This window comes from Labrus bergylta, chromosome 23 (assembly GCF_963930695.1).
Source record: "Labrus bergylta chromosome 23, fLabBer1.1, whole genome shotgun sequence".
In the NCBI taxonomy this organism is placed as follows: domain Eukaryota; kingdom Metazoa; phylum Chordata; class Actinopteri; order Labriformes; family Labridae; genus Labrus; species Labrus bergylta.
In genome coordinates, this window is record NC_089217.1 from 472,018 (window position 1) to 487,651 (window position 15,634).

The 15,634-nt window shown below is 44.1% G+C and overlaps 1 protein-coding gene across 1 annotated transcript in view; it reads left to right on the plus strand.

The window, feature by feature from the left end:
* The first annotated feature begins 892 nt into the window (after nt 1-892).
* The window catches only part of shank3b (SH3 and multiple ankyrin repeat domains 3b), a 41,266-nt gene continuing 26,524 nt past the window's right edge, over nt 893-15,634 (plus strand). Inside the window, 1 exon segment of the mRNA XM_065951613.1 lies at nt 893-1,301. Within this exon segment, the coding sequence (XP_065807685.1) occupies nt 994-1,301 (308 nt within the window). The 5' untranslated portion in view covers nt 893-993.

Consider the following 15,634-nt stretch of genomic DNA (forward strand, 5'->3'; position numbering starts at 1 on the left):
TGGTGAATTGAAAAATTGGACGAGTTGCATAAGATTTGCAACAGATTTTAAAGTACAAGGAAGAGGGTCGCCGTCTGTAGACGTCAAAAAGGTTTGACAAGTGTGGCTAACGGTAGCATTGCTAACAGCACCAGTCTTCAGTCCCCCCCCCCCCAAAGGGTTTCACCTAGTCGCTCCTTGTTGGGTTTGACCCAGGCTGTCCACTGTGAGGACTTAAGTCTCTTCACATAGGACGTGCAACATAACCACAAGGCTCTCCAGCGACTGGTATCTGGGTTTTTTTATTAAATAAAAATTTAAAAATGAGGTTATAAATGTAGCTGAGATGCTAACCGTTAGCTTCCTCTCATTAAAGAGACTCACTTCGATTGATTGAATCATGACACTGACTTCTGAAACTTCTTTGGTTCTCTTTTGCACCTTTAAAGCTGTAGTGTCATGATGACTTTGATAGGTTAACATATCAGCTTCCCTCCTCCCCCTCCTCCTCCTCCTCCTCCTCTCACTGACTGACTGAACGAGCTGCACATGTGGAAAACACCCTCTTCATCTCCTCAAGCAGGGGTCATGTGACTCTTTGCCATGTGCGCTCTGATTGGTTGAGTCCCAGCTCAATAGCAAAATATCATAAAATAGCTGAAATTCATCCTGTTTATTTATCTGCTTTATCCCCCCCCTCCCCCCCCCTTAAATCAACAAGCTTCATCATCGTCGGCCGGTGATGAAGCTCGGATGCTGATTCTTTATCCTTTTTTTACTTTTGCATCGTTGCCATGACAACGGGGCTGCTCCTCCACACCCACGCTGCTTACCCCTCTCTCTCGCTCTCTGACAGCGAGCAAGCTAGAGAGATAGAAAAGAGGGAGAAGGAGAGAGAGAGAGAGAGAGAGAGAGAGAGAGAGAGGTGTGTTTTCTAACCCACGCATTGGAGTGGGAGACAACGTGCACACTCTCACGTGCACGCTCACACACATATCACAGAGAGCGTGTGTCATGCTAGCAGTGTGTGGGCTGAACCGACCAGCCTTCCACTCATCCTGCCTCTCCCTCTCTCTCTCTCTCTCTCCCTCTCCCTCTCTTCTTCTTCCTCTCTTTTCGTCTCCAGATACACCTCCTCCTCCTCCTCCTCCTCCTCCTCCTCTTCTTCTTCTTCTTCTTTTTTTTCCATCCTCCATCATCTTTTCTCCCCCACCTCTCCTCCTCCTTCTTCTTCTCCTCCTTCCTCCTCTCCTCTCCCCATCAGTCCTTCCTTTTTCTTTTTCAGTTTACCGTCATGGAGAACGAGTCGGCGATCTTTCTGGGTGAGTGCAGCTCTGTGTGTAATGTGTGTGTGTGTGTGTGTGTGTGTGTGTGTGTGTGTGTGTGTGTGTGTGTGTGTGTGTGTGTTAAATTAAATGCTTGTGTTAAGCGAATGTTGTTTCGGAGATATGTTCAAGGGTGTGTGTGTGCGTGTGTGTGTGTGTGTGTCTGTGTGTGTGTGTGTGTGTGTCACTTGCTGCCGCTCTGTAACTTTAAAAGTCGTGACTCAATTTCAACTTTACCTTTTTCGACCTGTCGTCATCTTTTTCCCTTTCCTTTCCTTTCCTTTCCTTTCCTTACATCCTCTCCTCCTGAATTCTTTCCTTCCTTTCTTTTCGTTGTCAGCCTTACATTTCTTTTTCCTCATCCCATCATCCTTTCCCACTTCTTTTCCTGCACTCCTCTCATTTTCACTTGTCTCCTTTCCTTCTCATATGCATTCCTCTCCTTTGCTACTTGTTGCTTTCTTTCCTTTCCTAGCCTCCTTGTCGTGCTCCCATGTCGTTTCCTTCCTCTTCTTTCCTTTTTTTGTGTCATCTCCATCTTCCGACACTTTCTTGCTTTCTTCTTTTCGTTCCTTCCTCTCCTGTCTGGATTCATTCCCTCATTTCCTTGTCCTTCCACCCTTCTTTGCATCCTTGCCTCCTCTCTTCTGCTCCCTTCTTTCAATAGTCCTTGACTCATCTCCTCTCTTCCTTTCCTTCCCCTCGCTTCTCTCTGCATTCCTTCCTTCTCCCATCTCTCCCTTCATCCCCTTCCCTCATCTCTTATTTCTTTCCTTACCCAATCTCTCATCCTACTTTCCTTTCCTTCTCCCTTTCCTTTTTTCCTCTTTCCTCCTCATCTCCTCATCTCCTATCCTCGACCCTGATTTCCTTGCTTCCTTTTCTCCTTTTCGATCTTTCTGTCCTGTCCTGCATTCCTCTAATCTTTTCCTCGACTGCCTTGTGTCCTTCATTTCATCCTCCGGTGCTTTGTGCACTTCCCCCCCATTTTCCCCTCTTTTCTTGCGTGCTTCCTTTCTCCCTTTCCTTATTTCCTTGTTTCCTATGTCCTTAATTCTACTTTCCCATTCCTAATTTCTTTGGTCCTCTTCCTCCTTCTCCGTAGGTGCTTCAGGTACTTTACTTTCCCTGTTAACTCCATCCTCTTCCCTTAATCCTTATTATCATTTCCTCTCCTCCACCCTCAGAAGCTTTCCTTTCTTCCTTTCCTTTTCGTCCTGCTCAGTATCTTTCCCCCTTTCCTGTGTACTTCCTCCTTTCCTCCTGTGAACCCCTCTCTCTCTCCTCCCTCTCCTCCCTCTCCTCATCTTTTATTGATCCTGTCCTCATCTGATCTTTCCTTTTCTTTCTTTGCTTCTTTTTTTTTCTTTAAAATCTTAATCCCATCCGGTTCTCTCCTTTCATTTCTTTCACTCTTCTATCCCTCCTCCTCAAGTGTTCCTTTTCTCGCTCTCTTGCTCTCTCTCGCCTTTTTATTTCCTGTTTCTGTTTCCTCCAGCATCACTGTACCATCCTGTGTGTGTGTGTGTGTGTGTGTGTGTGTGTGTGTGTTATGTAAGCAGCAGCAGTGAGAGTGTGTAGGCCGTAGTCTCAGACCGTCTATCTAAAGAGATGATCTGCTCAAACACTTCAAAGAGGAAGTGGATCTGCTTCTGCAGCGCTCACACTCTTTAACATCACCTGGTTGTCATGGCAACGTGTTGAGGCCCCCCCACCCCCACCCCACGGCACGGTGACAGCTGGCTTGGTTCTTGAGTGACTTGATGGTCAGAGTTTAAACTGCCCTTTTTCGACAGACCTCTTGTCTAAAACGTTTGGGACTGCATTTCCCACGATGCACTGCGTGTGTTCAGACTATATGGAGAGAAAATCATCGGAGCGTGAAAAGGTATTTCTTCTGGTGCGACTGACTCAAGCTCAGATAACCTCGTGTATCTTTGCAGAGCGCCTACATTTCTGCTTCATGTTACAAACTACGGTTTGAAGATGGCGCCTCGGGGGGGTTTATAACACTCATGGGGCTTTATTTTGGTGGTCGGGGGAATGACACAGAGCGAGTTACTCATGAGAGGATGTAGCCACTGAGAAGTCACACAGATATGCAAACTATTCAAGCCTGAAGTTTTCCTTTAATCGCTGTGACCATTGTCTTTGTTTTTTAAGCCAGAATGGTCCATATTTGGGCGAGAGGGCGGAGTTAGAAACCGGGGTGACCCTACTGACCTGAGGAAGAGAATATGTTTACAGACGAGCTGATGTATCCGAGTATAATCTACATGACATTTTTATCACAGCAGCTCAAACAGCATCAGTACGACAGCTTTCTTTGAGGTAACATCCAGTTTTTAGAAAGATGGCGGCTCTGTCATGGCGGCGGCCACTTCAGGACACGTCCCGTTACAAACTCTAAAATGAAAAAAAGGATTTCTCTAAATATATAAGAGGTAATAATGTAAGAACCCTGAATGACCAGAGGGACCAAAGAGTTCTTCAGTCTCTCTGTGTTATGAGCGTTTCAGCCTCTAGGGGGCGCTTTCACTGCTTTAACATTTTAGTTCTTGTTCTAAAGGGGGGGGGGGGGGGGGGGGGCTGTCGCAGATCAAAGTGATGTGAGAAACTTGACAAGACAAAGTGTGTGTGTTGGACGGAGAGAGAGAGAGATGATAATACAGTGTGCAGTGGCAGCTCTCGCCAACGGTTACCATGGCAATGGCCAAGGGAGCTCCATTTCTAGGACACACACATCCTGTTCACACCTAACAATGAAAAAAAGCATCGTGGTGATCGGAACCGCCGAGAGTCCAGCTCTGTGCTCACCTGATCACGCTGTTCAGATTCAGAGAGAACACGATGTGAGAGTGGAAAACACGCGAATCATTCAGCGACTTCACTCCACGACAGACGGAGACCGAAGACGACTGAGGAAGGAAGTATTCAGATCTTTACTCAGGGAAAAGCTTACTACAGATACTCGACTTCCTGTTAAAAGTTCCCTCAGCCTTTAGTCAAAGTGTGAAACGTGTTCTTCTGGTTTTTCTTCACAGTTATAAACGATGTTGTTACACTAATGATCCTGCTGCCTTCATGAGACCATGAAGGACGCTGACAGCGTGTTAGCGGAGCAGAAAGTTCACATTCACAAAAATCTAGAAACCAACGAGGATGTTCAACAAGCAGCCGATGTCACTTTGATTCAATAATCTGTTTTATTTTGGCTTCAGAATTAGCAGCCTGTCCTCACAGCGTCAGCGACAAAATTCACCTGATTCTCTCGTTACTTATTGGAGCGTTCGTAACGGCCTGCGAGGACACGACTCGCTCGGTCACACGGACGAGGAACGAGGAAGGACGAGGCTCTACTCGCCACGATCTCTCCGAACTCAGCAGAGCTCGTTAGCTTGTTAGCTCCTTAGCTTGTTTTACAAAGTGGAGGTAACGGTGCATTAATAATATCCACTTCATGATTGACATGTTGACCTTTGACCTGTGTCAACACTTTATTCAGTTCACTGCGAGCCGTTTATTGAGTGTTGAGCTCTGAGTCAACAGCTCGTCAATACAAAGCACCACACTTCAGTTTGTCCTCCTTCAAAATAAAAGCACCACACTTCAGTTTGTCCTCCTTCAAAATAAAAGCACCACACTTCAGTTTGTCCTCCTTCAAAATAAAAGCACCACACTTCAGTTTGTCCTCCTTCAAAATAAAAGCACCACACTTCAGTTTGTCCTCCTTCAAAATAAAAGCACCACACTTCAGTTTGTCCGCCTTCAAAATAAGAGAACCACACTTCAGTTTGTCCTCCTTCAAAATAAAAGCACCACACTTCAGTTTGTCCGCCTTCAAAATAAGAGAACCACACTTCAGTTTGTCCTCCTTCAAAATAAAAGCACCACACTTCAGTTTGTCCTCCTTCAAAATAAAAGCACCACACTTCAGTTTGTCCTCCTTCAAAATAAAAGCACCACACTTCAGTTTGTCCTCCTTCAAAATAAAAGCACCACACTTCAGTTTGTCCGCCTTCAAAATAAGAGAACCACACTTCAGTTTGTCCTCCTTCAAAATAAAAGCACCACACTTCAGTTTGTCCGCCTTCAAAATAAGAGAACCACACTTCAGTTTGTCCTCCTTCAAAATAAAAGCACCACACTTCAGTTTGTCCTCCTTCAAAATAAAAGCACCACACTTCAGTTTGTCCGCCTTCAAAATAAGAGCACCACACTTCAGTTTGTCCTCCTTCAAAATAAAAGCACCACACTTCAGTTTGTCCGCCTTCAAAATAAAAGCACCACACTTCAGTTTGTCCTCCTTCAAAATAAAGCACCTTACTTCAGTTTGTCCGCCTTCAAAATAAAAGCACCACACTTCAGTTTGTCCTCCTTCAAAATAAAAGCACTAGATGTCAAACTGTTTGAAAGGGGAAACTGAAATTCAAAGAGCAAAGAAGTAAATATTTAACAGATGCAGTGTGGACAGCCAGCGTGTGTCCACGCTCTCGTGCTGTGAGGACACGCGGTGTCAGAGAGACGATTAACTGATAAACAAAAGATGATCTATAAGAATGTGTTTACTTTTCTACTCAAAGCTTTAAAGGAGATCCTGAAGACACATAGTCGTATTTATGGTTGAAGATTGAAGTGTGTGTGTGTGTGTGTGTGTGTGTGTGTGTGTGTGTGTGTGTGTGTGTGTGTGTGTGTGTGTGTGTGTGTGTGTGTGTGTTATCAGCTCCGGCCAGCTTCTCAGCTTTTCCTGCCAAACATCCATTTCCTTGGCAACGCAGACAGGAAACAGGAAGTGTGAGTCACAGGAAGTGCTTCTAATCTTTGTCAAGTCTTTTTTTGTTTTGTTAAATCTTGCTCTTGTTCCAACATATCCTCCTGCTGTCTGTGTTGTCATAGTAACATCCTAGTTTTTCTTTTTTTATCAACCCAGCTGACTAGCATGCTGGTAGCTATTAGCGCGCCACCAGTATGGCTAACAGGCCATACAGAGGTCAACAGCTGGCTCCTAGCAGAGTCACAAACTAACGCTGTTAACTCATCCACTTTGCTAACGGTTTACTAATATCTCAAAGCTCCATGTCAACAAAGATAACCAGCAAAAGAGATCGCTGCTTGGCTACTTAGCCTAGCTAACAGCTGCTCGCTAGCTGCCAACATATACGCCTTTAATCATGTTCGGCTTTAAGTCTCCCAACAGTTAACCACAACGTTGGGTAATAGTTGATCACAATTTAATTTACAATATATCTAGTTTTTTTTACCTTTAGCATTCCTCTAAAAAGTTTGAACAGTAACAAGCTAGCTACCAGACTGACTAGCAGAAGGCTAACAGCTAACAGCTCTCTACCAACTGGCTGCTCATAGCAGCGTTGTGAATAAGACCTTGAGACAGAGCAGACACTTTTGAACACTTCTGCTGAAATCCATGAATCATGTCCGTAGTTTAGGATGATCGTTGTGACATGTCCCCCCCAACGCCACCGCCGAGGTACAGCGTCGTTCTCTGGGAAACACTGCCCCCCCCCCCCCCTCTCTTTGCTTTTATGTATTTTTATGAAAGCCTAAATAAATATGGAGTTGTTTTCCCTGAGTGAGTGTAACTTTGTGTTTCCAGACATGACAGGGATCTGGTCAAGGTTCATGAATGCTAACAGCTAACTGTGGCTAACAGTATGTTCGTCTAAGTCTGCTGCAGCTGAGTTCCACCAGCTCATCTGAGAATAGAAACACAAATCAATATTTAAAACTTTACATAATACAGCATAGCAGCAGTTAGAAAGCAGGTTTTAGGGCTCTTTCTTTTGGCCTTGTTGCCATGATAACCGATAAAACGGCTTCCGATTGTGTAACCGACTGACGCTGAAATGGCCTCCACAAAATGCAACCGTGTCTGACCCAATTCTGATTTAAACTGCAAACCACACACTCCGACATCTCCGTACACCCTCCACTCCTCTTCTGATAGCTGTTTTTTTTCTCCCCCTCCTCCCCCTCCTTCATATCCTGGACTCCCTCTACGCTCCTTTACCTCCCACCCGCCTCCTCCTGCTCTTCCTCCCTCTTTTCCTCCCTTTCTACAGGATGGGCAGGGCAGCACCCAGAATACAATCTGAAACTCTGAGACCTCTCACTCTGCTGCTGGATTACTACAAAAAAACTACAGTTACACTACAAGAAACTACAAAAACTGTTTACTGTAAGACTTCTTCATGTACTGTGGATTCTTCTCGTCCCACCACAACACAGTCGGAAAATACTTCATCTACTGCAGAAAGAACTCATTCTCACTTCTGTGCCTGCCCACGGGATTACAACAACCCATCGCTGAGATCCTGCGTGCCGAGGTCAAACCAACCGGACCCTCGAGAACCTGCCGCCTGAGGCTGCACCAGAACCAAAGACAGAAACGGGCCAAACAAGTATCGGACGAGCAACGCACTCAGGCTCTGTGGAGTGGATCAGCCCAGACCAGGCCAGACCAGAAGAGACCAGCAGGAATCAGTAAAGGCCATTGGAAAAGTTTGATGGGACTGCTGACAACTGGTAAGTCCACCGGCCTGGAGCTGAACTGGTTTAAATCTGGACTAAATCCTATTCAAGCCAGTTTAGAACCAGTCTGTTTCTGAAATTGTGTATTTATTGGTCTTGTGCGACCCACCACAGAGTAAAGAGACCCTTTTAAACCCTTAGCACATATTTGACACGTTTCGAGGTCTCCATCAGGAGATCGCTTGTAATGAAACCGGCTGTAACGGCTGCAATGCGATCCTTTGGGGCAATTATAGAAAATCAAATTAGAAAAGGTTTTGATTTTGTCTCCGACTGGCTCAGATTGTTATTCTAAGTGTCTGAAAACATTACAGAAAGGATCCCTACTGAAATAACCGTCACTCGTCTACATCGCTTCAAAGCCACGAGACTCCATTGACAAAAAAATAAAAATAACCTTTGATGATTGATCAGTTTATGTTTTTGTGTTTTGCACAAACAGATCCAAAATAACTATCAAAAAACTTTCACCAAACGAATTGACCCTTTGCTGGCTCTCTGATTGGACCGCTGACTCACCAATCAGAGAGCCCCCTCTCATAGCAACCGTTGCTGGGCTACTAATGGCTAGACAAACTATCACCTGGGCCGAGTCTTTTCAGAGCGTCGCGTAAAGCTGGGCAATTAAGACAAGTCAAGTATATTTATATTTATCGCACATTTTAGCAACAAAACAATTCAAAGTGATTTCACACGACACATCAAAAGACTCACAGAGACGTTAAAACATTTTAAGAAAAGAAATACAGAAATATAAAGATCCAATCAGTGAGATGTGTAGTGAGTGAAATGATAAAGGTATCTTACTCTCTGATCATTAAGGAAACATGCTATGTTGAAGTGCTGGCTTCTCTGACAACAATGCAGCAGCCAGTATGTCCTCCTTCTAACTTTAGATTCTGCTCCTGAATGCTCTGGATTTGTTTGGACCAGAGAAGGTAGGCGCTTTTAAGACCCCCCACACGGCCGTTTTGGACGCCCCTCTGTTTGTCAGATATGAGAGCAGTTATCAGGTCAACAGGTGTTGCAGCGATGGAAGCGGTCAAGAGAAGTGGTTCAGATAGAAGTGATTGTACCCGACCTAAAAAGCCTCTGCATGTTTCTAATAAGCTCCACGAGCAGAAACGTGCTCAAACTAGGATCAATATTGGAGATGCTTTTGAAAAATGGAGAGAGGTTAGAACACAGAAAGGTTTACAGACCCATGCAGAGCTGGATAAACACTGAAGCTTCAGAGTCCACCACATGGTGACCTGAGTGAGCATGGACTCCAGAGAGGAGGGGGGGGGGGGCAGCTCTCTAATGTTTAGACTGCAGTACCCATTTTAAACACCAGGTGGCAGAGTCACATATTGCTCCTTTAACAGTGTTACATTTTTGATTCACTGTTCCCACCTCTGAAAGGCCAATCCATGCCAATCTGTGTTCCAAATGTTTCATGTCTGGAGATGATATTGTGTCGTTAAAGCCCGGATTTGAAAGCTTTCTCCTGGGCCTTCAACCACATCTTGTAGCCCTCTTCCTGAGTTTAATCAGCTGAACACAGCAAGCAATATGTGACCTGCTGAATCAGAGTGTGAGGTGCTGTTGAAATGTCTGTTAAAGGCAGCAAATGGATATTAAAGTAAGCTTTTTATATGCGTCATAAAAACTCCATCAGCCATTGAGAAACACTACATTCTCATGTCTGAAAGTTTCATTTTTCTTGACTTTAGAGAACATGATGGAAATCTCAGATATCTCGCCTCAGTCCTCATGCACAATAGCAAAAGACAGAATGTTCCTTTATAGTGAGATGAGTGTCTGTGTCAGACAATGATCACAGTCTGGCTGCTCAACACACGAGGTGATCAGGAAGAAAATCAGCTCCACGCCGTGAATGCAAATTCTGTGTGTCAGCGACAGATGAAGTGAGAGAAATCTCCTTCAACGGGACGATGACAAAAAGAGAGAACTGAGTGAAACATGAAGGCGTTGAATGGTGGATCTGAAATGACCAGAAGTCTGCTTCTGTTTGCTAATTAAATAAATAAAATCCCAAATGAGTCTGGAAAATTAGGAATAGTCCAAAAGGATTCAGTCCCTTCCAAATATGAATGTTGGCTTTGGCAAAAAAGGGTGGTGGTTTTATCAAAAACAAAAGTGAAAGAAAAATGCTTCTGGCAGACGTAGCGACCCATTGGCCTGACAGATTACAGACTGATCCTTTAAGTTCAATGATTTGAGCTCTGACAAAAACCAATAGGTGCTCCATCTTCAGCTCCAAACAAAGAGCAGGAAGAGAACCAAGAAGGAAGGAAATCCCCTGCTAACTGCCTCCTAGCTTAAAATGCTAACCCAGCTAACACTGTGCCACAGATAACTCTTAACAATGGGAAGCAGTGTCAACAGGAATCTGGCTGTAGTCTAGTAAATAGCAATCTTGCATGATATACAAACTCTTTGTTCATTTCCTCACAGATATGTCTTCTATAGAACGTATTCATAGTTCCAGGAAGCGTTTGAACCCTCCCTCTTTTGTATCGATTCCCCACCGCAGGAACTCTGAACTATTTTAGTTCCTGGAACCCGTTTAGAGGAACCTCTTTAGCTCCTGCTTCAGAGGAGGTACCAGGGTGGTGCGAATGCAGACAGAAAAAAGTCCCCATGGGGTGTAGTTCTCAGGGAACTCCTACGCTGACTCCTAGGGGATAGTTCCTCTTCAAAAAGTCCCCAGAACTTCAGACTTGTTGAATTTCTTCAGTTTGAAAATATTCAGTGTTGGAGCGCCGCTGGTTAGTGCAGACCCCATGTGAAGAGGCTTCAGTCCTCCAAGCATGAGGCTCCTTTCCTGTATGTTATTCCCTGCTCTTTATCAACTGTCCTTTCAAAATAAAGGCATGAAACGCCCAAGTATAAACCTTTAAATAATATATTCAACGAGTCTTGTGGTGCTTTCACTTTGCAGCTGATGAAGACGTTCGAGTAATTTCATCAGTTTCCAATGGAAGCAAAGTAAAGAAAAAGCTGATACACTTCTTTAGAGCGGATAAGATGAGTCAAGGTTTCTGTAAGTCAGCCAGCGAGGAGTCATTTCATTTGTACTCTTCGGTGACAGAGATTTAAATATCCCTGGAACACAGCGAAGGCTGTGCAGAAGAATGAGGAGGCAGAAACTGGTCACAAAAGAAACACAGCGATTGTCTGGAAGGAGGAAGGAAAAAGGAACACACGTGGCTGACATTTTAAACGTGCTGTTGTTGAGGGAGGGGCTTCAGCAGAAGAAGAAATAGCTGAACTTAATGATGCGTTCAGGTGTTCTTCACTTTAATATTTGGTAAATGTTGAGTTCATTTGAATATTAACATTTGAATATGCTCATTTATTAATGACCTGCTTACACAAAGACTGATTAAATATGATTGTTTCATTATGTCTTTGAGTCGATGTTCACTCAGGTCACCATGTGGTGGCCTCTGAAGCTTCAGTGTTTATCCAGCTCTGCATGGGTCTGTAAACCTTTCTGTGTTCTAACCTCTCTCCATTTTTCAAAAGCATCTCCAATATTGATCCTAGTTTGAGCACGTTTCTGCTCGTGGAGCTTATTAGAAACATGCAGAGGCTTTTTAGGTCGGGTACAATCATTTCTATCTGAACCACTTCTCTTGACCGCTTCCATCGCTGCAACACCTGTTGACCTGATAACTGCTCTCATATCTGACAAACCGAGGGGCGTCCAAAACGGCCGTGTGGGGGTGCCTTAAAAGGAAGGAGGACATACTGGTATAGAAACAAATATCAATATTTTTACTAGAACATTTTTAAAACCTGTTTGTTGAATATGATAATGCTGTTGAGTAACCGTGATGAAGTCTCTTGATATCAGGACTTTTGTGGCTTCAGATTGTTGAATTTGAACTCGTTCAAACGTAAGAGACTCGTACACCTAAAGCTACTTCAACATGTGAAGACAGAGTCCGTGTAATTTGAGTCTTATATCCTGGTGAAGAATGTAGTTTCTGTATTGTTCAGGTTGTGTGGGAGGACAGCGGCTCTGCTTAGGACAAAAACGGGAAATGATGGAAACGTTGACCCCGAGTTATTTCAGGATGAAACCCTCCCGCTGCTCGAGTTGAACAAGAATTTCACCTCTCCACAAGACAATGATCTGGAGCCAAAATCACAGCGAACATCCTGATTCAGATCAGTCGAGGAGGAAACCTGCAAACCAACCTGAGGAGACGTTACATAACGGAGCACTCTGCAGAGAGAGAAGAGTGGAGGCAAACAACCACTGTGAGCAACACAAACGCTGCTTCTGCTCCCACTGAGTATTACCTGAAGGACCCATTCAAATTAAAAGGCAGAAAGATAACTAGGGACGATGTATTTTCCATGGAAATGATGGCATGATTGCTCATAGCTCAAGTGTTTATTTTATTGAGATGTGAAGGTAGGACTGTCAGAAAGTGTCTGGGCTCGAAGAAGGCATTTAGATTGAAAGGAAGTAGGAAAGAAAGGAAGGATGAGAAGAGGGAAGGCAGCAATAGAGAAAGGGAGGAGGGAGGGTCTGTGTATGTAGTCTATCTGTTCAGAAGTGAAATGATCAGATCAGGAAATGTTGAAAAGAAGAAAAAAAAACATCTGAAAGGGTATTATGTAATCATGTTTAGGTTTTGATGAGCCAACCTTCAGGATGTCTTCTTTAAAACCTTTAAGTCCCATTGAGACTCTTTTGATCCACAAAGTCAGGTTACCCCTGATCCATGCAGAAGGATGGATTTAGAGGGGAAGGAAACAGCTCTTAGCATATGCCTGCATAAACTGAGAAATGGAAGCAGTCTCAAAGCCTTAGCGTTTAAAGGACCAATCAATCAGTGAGACTTCACTATAGAGAACAAACCATATGATGTATTTTTGTAGACCCTGAAGTAGCATCTCCATGGGGTCTAACCAGAATCCTCCTCTGGGATGTTTTCATTGGATTTTGGATCATTGCAGAAAATAATCTCTGTGTTAAACACACGTTTCTGAAGCATAGGCGTTTTGTTCAGCAGGATAATCTTCACAGATGAACGCCATTTTTATGATGTTTGAAGCATTAATGCGGCCGACAGAAGTAAAAAGCTAACGTTATGCTAAAGCTAACTACACCACGGTGGGATGATTGTGACGTCACTAGCGTTATGCTTCAGACGATCTCCGATAAACTAATCCATGTAGCTTAATAAATAGTTTACTAACATAATATTCACCTGAACCTAAAGATTAAACCTACAGGAGACATCTCCGACTAGTGAGAGAGTTCCCGCCCTCTGTGTCCGGCGTGATGACCTTTAATGTCCCCGACAACCACTGTAGTCACATTTAGCCGCTTGTTAGCAACCGCCTTTTTAAAGACGAGTAAAAACTTCAAACTTCACAGGTGGAGGTATTACCTAACGTAGTTTATGTGCTCTAACAAAACACCAACATCTCTTCAGCTTGTGTTAACCACAGACCTTATTTCAGGAGTCTAACCACAAACACATTCAAAATCCCCGTTGACTTTTAGACGTTAGACCCCATGGTGCTAACATGCTAACTTACTTCCTGGTTTTAGGACTCAGTCTGGTGGCGCTCTATATGATCAGACATTAAGGAAATGTTGAAGTGCTGGCTTCTCTGACAACAATATATTCATCATATCATATCATATTGAATCTTATCGTATCCAAAGGGAGCTCACAGTAGATCACCTAATCATTTTATTTGACGGGTGACAGTTGGAGGGTTTTTATACGAGATCAGGATGCTTCCTTGGTTCCTTTCTTTGGATGATGTCCTGGAACAATCCTTTCAGAGGAAAACCTGAGGTAGATCTTTAACTCGCTGGAAGGACAGCTGGGAGGAGATGGAGGGAGTCATCCAGAACGCCTCGCACAGCGTGCTGCAAATGCAACCAAACTCTGAATAAATGGAAGAGAATGGATGTTTTACTTGTTGTCAACAGGTGTGAGGGATGCAGCAGTCTTTAGGGGTTCAAATGTACCTGATAGGTGCGTGGCAGAGCGTGTGGAAGACATCCCGGCTGGTCGACCACATAGAAGGCGTTGAAGCCGTGCAGAAAGGTCAGTTGGATAATGCAGTGTGTTCTAACAGAGCTGACAGGTGAGCTGTATGGCTGTAAACAATGTTAGAAACTCCTGTGTCATCCGGCTCTTTGACAACAGTGTGTGTCACAGATTTATGTTTGAACAGTTGTCAGAGAGTTGGCTTGCCTTTTGTTTTTTTTAACTTTTCGTTTTGAAGGTTAATCCATCAAACAACGGTGAAAAGCTCTGATTTAATGAGCTTCTAGTCCCCGCACTGATGCATGAAAACATCAAATTAAAAAGAGGGTTGAATGTTTTCCAATCTCTGTCTTCTTCCCCTTGTTCTGAGAAAAAAGAACGTCTTATTTCAAAGCCTCAGATCAGGTGAAGATGAAAAAGGAACCCACACAGAAGCTTTGGGGTTGTTCGAGTGATTAATCAAGGTTTTGCAGTGTTTGTTGGCTTGTTAAAGTGACGACAAGGGCGTTTTTTGAAGTGCTGAACCTGCTCGTTACATTCATCAGGATGTTGACCTGAGGACTATCTGGACTGTTTGTTCCCAGTCGACAGAGCAGGAGAGGGTTTCGCTTCAGAGTTTTAAATTGCAGGATTCAGGGCCTTTGATTGGTGGATCTGAAGGGTTTCTGAAGTGCGAGAAAAAAACCCCATCAGCGGCTGAAAATGAAACCTCAAGAACTCAGGTTTGATTGCAAAGGGAGGAAAAAAAAGGACTGTTCCTGTTTTTGGACGTTTGTAGCGGCTCCAAATCTCAAAGTGCATGTGCTTTGTTTCAGAAGGCGTAGATACTATAGTGATATTACATAAGCTGCTAATCGGCTGTTCGGGCTCTGTGTTTACTCTTTGGATCTGTCAAAACAAACGGAGTGAACTGTGATGATAGAGCAGCTCACAGCTTTTGTTCCTGTTACTCAACATGATCACAGGCAAAGCACTGATAGCAGAAACAGTGCGTGCTAGTTGGGTCAGGAGACAACATTTAATGCCTTTGTTAGATTCTGTTGAGCTGGAGAAAAATGAAAGGAAGCCGAGTTATGAGAGTTACAGCGGAGCCCCGTTAGTACTGAAGACTAACAGCTGTCAGGAGGTCGATCAATACTCTTTAACTGGAGATATCAAAAGGAAGACGTTACTGAAACCTTCCACTTTCACAGGGATGCATGTGAAAGGGATGAACGGTTAACTTATCTGTGTATCTTATCAAAATAAAAACTGTTGCTGTGTGCTTTTATTTTGAAATAACAATCTCAAATTAAAAAAAAAACATGCAGTAAAAAGTAACGGGGAAGTGTCGTTGTCAACAGACTGTTGTCATGGAGACGGGACGGACGTGCAGTGCTTTAATTCCCAGCACACAAACGTTTCATATAAGCGCGCCCGAGCGTACAGCCAGCGCTCCTTTGCCTGGGAATAACGCCAGGCGGACACTGGGCCTAACTCTGTTAAAAAGACTCGGGACTGGAGACCAAAGACTCGGGACTTGAGACCAAAGACTCGGGACCGGAGACCAAAGACTCGGGACTAGAGACCAAAGACTCGGGACCGGAGACCAAAGACTCGGGACTTGAGACCAAAGACTCAGGACTGGAGACCAAAGACTCGGGACCGGAGATCAAAGACTCGGGACTTGAGACCAAAGACTCGGGACCGGAGACCAAAGACTCGGGACCGGAGACCAAAGACTCGGGACTAGAGACCAAAGACTCGGGA